General features: G+C 37.0%; 2 protein-coding genes across 2 annotated transcripts; both read right to left on the bottom strand.

Annotated features, from left to right (window-relative positions):
- Window positions 1–1,036: 1,036 nt before the first annotated feature.
- Window positions 1,037–2,659, bottom strand: LOC140761043 (transcription factor DIVARICATA-like). Its single transcript, XM_073098217.1, has 2 exons — window positions 2,089–2,659; window positions 1,037–1,970 (listed from the first exon to the last, which is right to left on the bottom strand). Exons 1-2 carry the CDS (start codon window positions 2,517–2,519, stop codon window positions 1,559–1,561), a joined length of 843 nt encoding a protein of 280 aa, XP_072954318.1. The 5' UTR covers window positions 2,520–2,659; the 3' UTR covers window positions 1,037–1,558.
- A 3,714-nt stretch (window positions 2,660–6,373) lies between these two features.
- Window positions 6,374–9,630, bottom strand: LOC140760963 (laccase-22-like). The gene is made up of 7 exons (XM_073098087.1): window positions 9,494–9,630; window positions 8,856–9,007; window positions 8,514–8,758; window positions 8,299–8,430; window positions 7,807–8,165; window positions 6,807–7,368; window positions 6,374–6,658 (listed from the first exon to the last, which is right to left on the bottom strand). Exons 1-7 carry the CDS (start codon window positions 9,578–9,580, stop codon window positions 6,528–6,530), a joined length of 1,668 nt encoding a protein of 555 aa, XP_072954188.1. The 5' UTR covers window positions 9,581–9,630; the 3' UTR covers window positions 6,374–6,527.
- Between the last annotated feature and the right edge of the window lie 556 nt (window positions 9,631–10,186).

Here is a 10,186-nt window from a genome sequence, read left to right as displayed (position 1 = left end):
AAATCTTCAATGATATGCTACTGGCCATAGCCCAATTGTAGCCCTTGGAATCGAACAACACCATAAAGGATGGGCATGGTGTTCAAAAGCGGGGAGGTGTTAGACCATGTTTGCGGTCTAAATCCATCTTATTGCAGAATAAAAACTTAGAATAAGATGGAACCCAATTGCTTTTGATTAAACAAGTTGGCGGACAGGATGCAGCATTTTCCTTTTCCTAAAGTAAGTGGGTAGCTTTGCTGTCTGCAATGAAAAGTTTAACAGAGGTGACCACTTTGCTCTTGTTGGATTGAATCTTTCCACTTTATAATTGGTGGGCCACAAATAATTTTCAAGTGGCTTGCAATTATACCACACTTTCTGATAGTTGGAACCACAACAGCAATAAACAGTGGCAGCTGGGATACTGCAGCAGCAGCAGCAGCAAATAAACCATGGAATTTACTAAGAAATAAAGGAAGACCAACCACCACCTCCAACAGTCACAATAGGGAAAAAAAAAAGAGGTCTTTTAGTTTATCCTTGCCATCAATTGATTCTTGCCAGAAATAGTAAGCAACTATTCTCTGAGACTGTGGTGACATTGCTAACTATTAGTTCAGAGTTCAGTAAGACCAATAGAAGTGGCAAGCATTGATGGTGTATTGCCCTCTTGAGCAATGCCATGGGAAATTTAGATAGATCTAACTAGTGTTCTTCCTGCAGGAGATACCCGTCTGATACTGTCTGAGTGGTTCTCTGACTCATCTCTCTTCTTTTAGTGGTTAGCTGTAGTCAAGCAGGTTATGTGCAAGTTCAATTTGTAAAAGCCAGTGATGGTGAAATCAATCTGTAGCTAGAAGAACAAAGTGGATGTGTAGATTAACTAACTAGTCTAAAATAAAACAACCACATAATCCAATTGGATTCCCCTTTGATTTCGTTTTATGACTTCACTAGCTCAATGAACTTTTTCATTACAACATCCAATGTATTTGACATCAGAACTGAATGTAGTAGGAATTGAAGAATTGAATGGACAAGAGAAGTAAATAAATAAGTATAACAGAAGATGTACTCTTTTCATCTCTACATTCTTACTTCATAAAGGGATAGCAAACAACAGATATTACATAGAAATGATGCAAATGTCAATGAGTCATGACCCCATGCAATCTCCATAATAATAAGCTGATACAAACATATTAAAAGCTCCATGCACTTTTCTGCTGTCATATAGCTGACAATAAATATCACAGCAGAGAACAGGACGAGCTACTTTTATGTACATCATCATAGTGCAGAATGTCTTGGAAACTAATCCCTGCATTAAGAGAAGCATTTCTCTGAAACCGGCATCATCATCTGGCTTGCAGCAATTTTGAGAATGCAAGCCCCATCCTTGAACTCTATAAGGTGGAAAATAGAATTTATATACATGGAAGTGAAGAGAATGCAAGCCTCATCCTTGAAACAAACAGCAGGAATGTTGTTCAGATTCTCCATTTCATCTCCTTGTAGCTTCATCATGTTCAAAGATGAGGTATTCTAAAGGATAGCACGTTCCAAGCACTTACCTTTATCCCTGAGAGTGAAGGTAGTTGGATTGCATTTGTGTATCAAAGCCTATTCCATATGGACTAATTCCTAGAGGTGTTTGCATAAACTGATTGCTGTGTGCTCCACTGCCTTGCTTCGAACTAGCTATGACAGAGAATTGATCAGAAGTTGCAACACTAGAAGCTGAGCCTGATCGCGAAGTGACCGTAGACGGTTGCGAAGGCGAGGGCGCCCTGTCGTCGTCCGGCAAATTGACGGTCGTGATGTCATGTATGCTAGATCTCCTCTTATCTTTTCCACCTGAGTTGAGCCGTATGAAGTATTTTTGTGCATGGCTAGCAACTTGTGTAGGAGTTCTAGTAGTGACGAAATTTCGCGAAATATTCCTCCAATCTCCTCTGCCATATTTCTTCAGACCCATCAAGAACAACCTGGAAAGGAGAATTTTTATTTTTATTTTTTCTTCTTAAAAACTAACAAACTTTTTCGTATCAGTAAGAAAAAGAGAACTCTTTGATCTAAATAACAAAGAATAAGGGATAAACTTACTTGTGCTCCTCTTCAGTCCAAGGAATCCCTTTCTTCCTCTCCTGATCTGATGCCCTGCCACCACACCTCTTCCCACCAACACTGTAGGATTGCTTGAACCCATCAAAGCCATTGCCGTTCTCCCAATCCAACACAAAGCCAGACGAGTTATACTGTGGGAACGGCACCAGCCCAGCTTCAATAAAATTCACATCATTCTCCAAATCCTCGTAATGGGTGATGACATCCCTTACTGTCTTCCCGGGGATCATCGCCGCCACCTTCTCCCACCGGTCCGGCGCGTCCCCGTCGATGCGCGCGAGGGCGTCCTCGAAGACCTTGTTCTCTTCTTGGCTCCAAATTTTGCTCCTTTTCTGAGAAAGGAACCAGCTTGAGCTTGCCAAGTACGGAGCAGGAGGGGGTAGGACTTCCATCCACGACTCTTTCATCATCTCAAGCCCTCCTTTGGTTTACTTGGAATCAAAAGTACAGGCAAAACGGAGGTAGGAGAAGGTAATTAAACTTGATAAAAAGAATGAATCCAAACTTCTCCTCTCCTCCTCCTTAGGTGTGTACACAGGCTGTAGAAAATAATATATGAAACCGGGACTTTATAGGCTAAAAAGATATCTTAATTCCATCAATTATTTTACTATAGTTTGTGTCACAATTTGGATGCAATAGAATAATAATAATTATTGGGTTGGATACATTCTCCCAAGTCCCAAGTGACAACCAATCTCTGCTGGCCCTACCAGCTGGGCCGTAAGCTATATCCCGTCATGATCATACAACAATTATTGTCTCCTTACTGCACGATGGAACGAGTTTTAAGCTTCTTTTGAAGGTTATTTTATGAGGAGAAAACTGGCATTACTCACGCAGTAGTCAACCATCTTAAAGCCCGTATAAAGAGGTTAATTTTTACTTTTTTTTCTTCTTTGGGTTCCAAGTCTCTTTTAAAAATGGGCAAAGATGCAAGTGCACAAAAAAGAAATTTTTTGCAATCAAGGTACGAAAAAGGGAGGCACGAATGGGTCAAAGTCATCGTTACTCTATAGAAACTTATTTTTCTGAGGCAAATTATACTTTACTCACTATTTTGCCATGCCATATTTGCAGGTGGGGGAGGTTTTGCGTAATAGAACTAAAACGTGGGTGGTGATATGCAAAAGAATCTTATGTTCTGTTCTTAGATAACAGGTTAATTTAATAGTCCTGTTTCACTAACAAACTGGAAAAGTATCATCCGGCAGCGGATTAGCTAAGTACAACAAGACATGATGAGATACACGTCACACACCAATACGAGACTTACAACAAACAATAACAGGAATTATATAATCTAAATTTGACTGCGAGTAATGAGCCATGCTCTTTAATGTTAGAATATACAAAACTCCAACCTAAAAATTACGAACAGTGTTCGTCTAACAAAAGTCATAATTCTTTTGTCGTTCTTGTTTTCATAGTTAATACGTAGAATAAAAGAATTAAATATAATAATAATAATAATAATAATAATAAACCAGAGTGGCATGGATTAATGTGAACCCTACTCTGTTCTCTTTGCAAGCTTTTTTGGTTCTTGGACTTTGTGCTAAGCTTTTCTTTCTCCCTGCTTGAGGTTGGAAACTTGGAATTGGATCTCTCGCTGTCATCCCCCACGTTGCGGTCCCCCGCTGTTTGAGGTGACCAACTACCACCCACCTCTTTCTCTCTGTCTCTGTCTCTCTCTCTCTCTCTTCTCTTTCTCTTTCTCTAATGTCTCTTTCCAATGTCAGCTAATTAGTTTTTACCTGGTGACTTGTCGAGCCGCAATTGACTGCTAATGCCAACTTACCAAGCAACTTCTGGTACTTGAGATGAGAGATTCCACCCTCCCCACGAGAAGAAGAAAACAAACGTCGATCACTGTTGAGAAGCAAGCATTTAAAATAATGAACTCTTGTAAGTAGATGTACTCCACTGCAACCATCATACAATTGATTGCGGTTTGAATAAAGTTATGATACTCGGAAGAGTCGCAATGGAGTGGATTAGTCTTTTAAGTACGATTCCAGGAACCCTGATGTTGTAGAGAGGAAAAGGTCTGCAAACATTATGGACATCAAATTAAATAACAGTGGCCATTTTTATTTGTTTTTAATGCTGATTTGGTTTATAACTATTTAATCTTGGGGCCAATGGCATATTGGCATCTCCAGAGTTTGCAATGGACTTGTGTGATTGGCTCCTCGCCTTCAGCAGAAGACTTTCTCTGGGCATGGGATTCCATTCGGTATTTATTATTTTGCTACAGTTTCACATCTCACTATGTGCAGTTCCCAAGATGCATGCATTGGAAATTAAGTTTAAAAAAATAAATAAAGGAGAATTAAATATCTATATATATCCCTTGTTCTTTTGATCAAATAAGTCAATACACCTTCCTATATTTTTTTTGACTGAATTATGATTATAAACTGTCATTAACAAAGATAATAAAGTAATTTAAATGAGCCTCTTTGTTTAAATATTTGAAACATAGTTCGTGGTTACTTATAGAAGGGTACAGTGATTTTTATTCAAACTGAAAATAAATTTTCAATAAGAAAGGAATGAACATTATTAATTTTGAATGAAAAATATAATAAATTTATAACTTAATGAAAAGTGGATATACTAATACAAAATAAAATTTAGAATGGTTAAGTGGTTTTAGTTTAGAGAGTAAAATGTATTAAATCAAAAAATAATCAAAGAGAAGAATTGAGAATGAGTTCTATTAGATAAATAAAAAATGAGAAGAATTGAGAATGAGTTCTATTAGATAAATAAAAAATGGGACGCTAAAATATTAAATAATTGTCAAACTAATTATACAATATGAGTATCCTTAACTATCCGATTATAGTTTCAATAGCATCAAACTAGTCATTATTAACTTATATGATCATTTTACCTTAAAAAAAAGGTTAGCCTTCTCCGATTCATTAATTTGACGGCCAAGCAAATCCTTCTAGGAAACAAACCATTAATCCCTTAGGCCTAAAAAATGTAAGCCATTTTGGGGTTGAGGAGAGGGGGGTAAAATTGGTATTTAGGTAAATTTCAGTTTATTCCAGCCCAATTATTCAAGCCGGCCCAAGGGGAACTGGGCCCATGGGCCATTTGGACATCCCTAACATATCGTAATTATTATTATATTCTTTAAAATATCATAATTACTACTAAATTCTTTTAACTCTTTTAGAATTATCGTTATGATTAATTTTTAATAGAATATTCTTAATCAATTATTACTAAAATTAATAAACACATATACTAATTTTAGAGCGTAATATATTTATCGGTACTTTCTACCTCACACCTAATAATCACAGAGATTAAATTAGTGGAGTGGGATAAGGATAATTTATAAAATTTAAAATATCATTTAACATAGTTTATTAATTTCATCATGCTTATTAAATTGAACATAACACAGGGTGCTACTCGGTAACATTTTATTATAAAATATGAGGTTTTATTTATAATATAGTAAAAACGTACGATATTATTTATATTTTTATCCTATTATTATTATAAAAATTATGATCTATGTGCTAAGGTGGACTTTTGAAACGTCGTGGCCGCCCTTAGTTTTCTGAGCCTTGTTAATTGCTTCTTATTCTAAGTTTCTAGCCTTTCTATGACTGTTGGAAATGAAAGCCATTGCATATTCCAAGCATGGCCAAAGTGGGCCTCTATTATATGTGAAAATGGAAGGGATCTCTCGTTTTTTATATACAATTAGTACCACCAAGAGGAGACTTTAAGATGTTATTAAATAGGATACCGACAAAAGATCTTGCAAGTCAATTCCAACTTCAACTAATTATTATAAAGAATAATTATTTGATGATATGATAATTTAGCTCCATTAACAGATTAGGCTAAATTGATCATGATGTAAATGGGTCGGGCCGAATTGGGCCACTTGGTATTATACAGAGGGCTTATGTTCGCGAAGCAAGATAGAATATTGTGCTATTATTTCTATAGAAAACCCCTAAAAATGTGAGTGATATAACCCTCCTTAATTAGTTTAATTGATTGGGCACGATGCATTACTTTTATATATAATTAGTTTGTTGTTTACTTATATATTAAGTTTTTGAATCAACTGATTGTTTAGCATAGTATTAGAGCTATTTTTTTTTTCTTCTAAGGATTCATAACGGTTAGTACTACAAATGAGTATGTTAGAAGTATGATATACGATATTAGTCTTTATCTAACGGTTTAAGTTTTTAATAGATTCAAACATTTCAAAACATGATTATTTCATATTTGAGCACTCAAATTAGTTTGGGAATTGATTTAAAGGTACAATTCAATCTTCAGGAAAAAGAAAAATGAAAAAAGCTTGAAAGGTCAAGCATAAATTTATGGTCATTTGCCTAGATCTTCTCCTCCACCTTTGAATAAAGAGAAGATTAACAAGTAGGAAGATCTTTGGGGGGTGGTAGCAGTGACTCATTAGGACCCTTTCCATCGTCCACTAGAAACGCCATCTTTAACCCCCAAGTTGTGTGCACCTCCAAATGGCAATGCATGAACCAAACACCTACATCCAATCCAACAGCCAATTTTATAATCTTTAATAAGTATTAGATTATGAGAGAGATAATATATTGAACTTAATAAAACAGAAGGTGGGGTGTTTTTTGTAGATTTAGTGTTAAGTGGAAAATAAGTAGCTTGTACGTACGTACCGGGATTATCCGCTGTGAATCTTATAGCAGTCCATCCTCCCGATGGAACTCCGATGGTGTTCCTCTCTATCGGATCTACGAGATTAAACTTAGAAGGAGAAGTCTTGGGATTATAATTCCCAAGTCCTCTCCCAACCGCAAAGAAGTTAAACCCATGCAAATGGACAGGATGGTTCTCCGGTGCAATGATCCCCGTATCCTGCAGCACTAATTGCACCGTCGAATTATACGGCAGGCGATAAAGCCGAGTTCCGGTCATCGTCTGCAGGTTTTTCGGCCCGCCGCCGGTGTAGTTGAACGCCACCGGGGGGTTCGCCGGGAAGTCGTCGGTGAACACCCCGCTGACGTTGAAGTAGTGCGCCTGGAGGATCGCCGTCGTCGGCATGACGAAGCTCACGTTGTTGATGTCGGCGACGACGCGGCTGCCGTTGGCGCAGGCCGGGCAAGGGTTCACGCCGATGCCGACGGTGAAGAGGAGGGAGCGGTCGACTTGGAGGGGTACTCTGGCCGGATAAGTTCTTGAGTTCAGGCTTCGGAGGGAGTCCACGAAGCTGGTTGCTACCTGTTAAGAGTATTAAATGAGTTAAAAAAAAAATTTAAGGAAACTTGTAAAGAAAGCCCTATATTTTATTTTTATTATTATTAGCATCAATTCTACTATATTGTATTTATTATTCTACCCTGTATTTTACTTTAATATTCTAAAAATACTCTGAGTTAATTTTACTATGACATTAGCTAATATCGTAGAGTTTAATTTTGAAAATTAAAGAAAAACCTAAAATACCCTTCAATTGACTTTGAAATTTAGTTCATTTATTTTTATTTTAACTTGAAAAAACCTTATTTAAGGTTGTTCAATTCATCTATATGGTAACTAGTCATTAAAAAAATAATGACACAGTATATTTGATGCATTATATATATATATATATATTAAATGGCATGATGTTTTGGATTAAAATTTTCATTTAGATAATTGGTGAATTAATAGTATTACGGGAGTTGCATTCTGAGCCGGTGGTTTGGCAGTAGTGAGAGCAGAGGTGGAGAGAGTGTTGGTGTAGTGCACGGTGGCCGTTGCGGTTTTATTATCGACGGCGATGGGGGAGTCCATGAAAGGAGAAGCGGTGACGAGGTACCGGCCGGCTCCTTGGTCGGCGGTGAGGAGGACGTTCGTCGTCTGGCCCGGGGCGACGAGAATTGTGTCGGTCTTGAAGGGTTTCGTGTAAACGGCGTCGACTTCCACAACAGTTAGTTTATGGCCGGCCACCTTGAAAAAGAGCTCCTCATTGAGTGCAGCGTTAATGATACGTAGCAGGTATGTTTTGCCACTATCCACTTGTAATTTGAATCCATCTGTGAAGTAACACTTAGTTATTACCATGTTAATTAAGCTAAGTATGTAAATTAGGAATATATATATATATATATATAATTTATTGAAAAATCCTATTTTTATCATATGAAAAGTGGTTTTAATATTAATTACCTTGTGAAGTTGCACAAGTGGACATAGGGCCTGGATGTCCATTGATGGTATGAGCATCAGAAACATTAGGTGGTAGACCAGCCTTCATGGCTTGATTGATTACAGCCTCAGTGTCTGATATCCACCACTCACCTACATTTTAATCATCAATTATATTAAAAAAAATCAGAACTATAATCCAGATAATTAACAACACAATTATCCTAATTAAGTACCTAAGATTACTATCTCCTCTTTGTGGGGTGCAGGAAAAGGATAAGGAACACTAGGTTTAGGCAGGATCACAATAGCACCATGAACAGTAGCCCTTAGCCATAGTATGTGAGCATGCCAAAGAAGTGTTCCTCTCTGCCCTTTGATGGTAAAATTGTACACATAATTCTGGCCTGGTTGAATTGGGCACTGGGTGATGTAGGCCGGCCCATCGGCCCAGCCCGTTTGAAGTTGCCTCACTCCATGCCTATGTGGCAATAAAAATTAAAAATAAAAATAAAACTTATCAAATCATCTAAGGAACACTCTGTATATTATTCCATATTTTAAAAAATAATACTAACCAGTGGATTGTAACGTTATATTTCACATGGTTGACGACCTTTACTAGCACATTATCGCCTTCTCTGGCGTATAAGGTAGGGCCGGGAAACTGGCCGTTGACGGTGACGATAGGCTTGGTGGAGCAAAGACGAGTTGCATTACTCATGACCACCTGCATGGAGGAAAATTTTCTTAATAGACCACTTTGCCGTTGGTTTTATTAACAAAGATAATTATAATTGTAAAACAACAGAAACTTAAATAGAAAAGTAGATTTTAAAGTCAAACAAGGGGTATCTTAGGTATTTTAATTTTTAAAAATGTAATACAATATTCTCTAATTCGTTTACTGTAGTTGGGCTGAAATTAATCTATTATATTTTTGAGTAATTTCAGACAAATAAACATCTATATGGTAAGATGTAATGTTAATTTTCTAAAGGTTACTGTGGAAAAAGAAAACTACATTTTTAAAATCAAATGAAGAGTAATAATTTAGGCATTTTAATTTTATTTATTTTAAAAAGTAACCGAATATTCTATGTTCGGGTTAAAGTTAATCGTATATTTTTGAGATATTAAAAACAACGTAGGGTGTTTTAGTAATTTTCTTTTTGAGATACTTACTTTAAACTTGCATTAAAGTGAGACTACTTACGTTGAACTTATAATGGCGAGTCGTGGCATCAACAAGCAGCGGAAGAGTGCAAGCAACCAGCAACACTGCTCGAATCCATGATTCCATCTCTCTCTCCCTCTCTCTCTCTCTTTCTCTATGTTGTGATGAGATGGAATTTGTCTGGATGTGTTAGTAAGCGGGCAATGGATTGTTACTTATAATAAAGAGAAGGGCATTGTCAGATAGCTGCTAAGTCGTTTTAATGCTTAGGTAGGGGAGCCTTGATCAGCAAGGTGTTGGTAGAACGTTCACAAAACTACAACTCCATGACTTGGATTCTACATAAAGCTCACATATCTTTTGAATAATGTAATTTGGAACCTACTGCAACTATGAGCACAGTGTCTCTTTCTATCGGTTAAGAGATGACTTGTTTGGGATGCAATCCAGCACATTACTTTGATCTTTCTCACACCCAGTATTCTCTAGTTTTAATTAGTTGACCAACTACGCCACACTAGTGGTAGTGGAATCTAATTTGAGCCCAAAGTATCACCCGTGCGTTCGATTCGTACCGGTTCCTACTCAATAATTATGCTGTCTAAATTTGGACACGTATATATATAGCCTCGTTCGCACTCTAGTCGGCCACTATATTTTGATTTTAAATAAAGAATCTTTTGTTACGTTTAAAATATTAAATTTTGAATAGCTGAAGTACCTCTCATTTGA

Source organism: Typha angustifolia, chromosome 6 (assembly GCF_048772165.1).
Source record: "Typha angustifolia cultivar Huaian chromosome 6, ASM4877216v1, whole genome shotgun sequence".
NCBI lineage: Eukaryota > Viridiplantae > Streptophyta > Magnoliopsida > Poales > Typhaceae > Typha > Typha angustifolia.
Note: the sequence above shows the minus strand (reverse complement) of the source record. Positions and strands in the feature narration are given on the sequence as shown.

What these genes read in the sequence shown, in the direction of transcription:
- LOC140760963 (XM_073098087.1), bottom strand. Translation starts at nt 9,580, where the DNA reads ATGGAATCATGGATTCGAGCAGTGTTGCTGGTTGCTTGCACTCTTCCG. An exon ending in TATAACGTTACAATCCACTG is followed by an intron (nt 8,759 to 8,855) that starts GTTAGTATTATT and finishes ATTGCCACATAG; the next exon opens with GCATGGAGTGAGGCAACTTC. An exon ending in CGGCTCAGAATGCAACTCCC is followed by an intron (nt 7,369 to 7,806) that starts GTAATACTATTA and finishes TACTCTTAACAG; the next exon opens with GTAGCAACCAGCTTCGTGGA.
- LOC140761043 (XM_073098217.1), bottom strand. Translation starts at nt 2,519, where the DNA reads ATGATGAAAGAGTCGTGGATGGAAGTCCTACCCCCTCCTGCTCCGTAC. An exon ending in TGGACTGAAGAGGAGCACAA is followed by an intron (nt 1,971 to 2,088) that starts GTAAGTTTATCC and finishes TCTCCTTTCCAG; the next exon opens with GTTGTTCTTGATGGGTCTGA.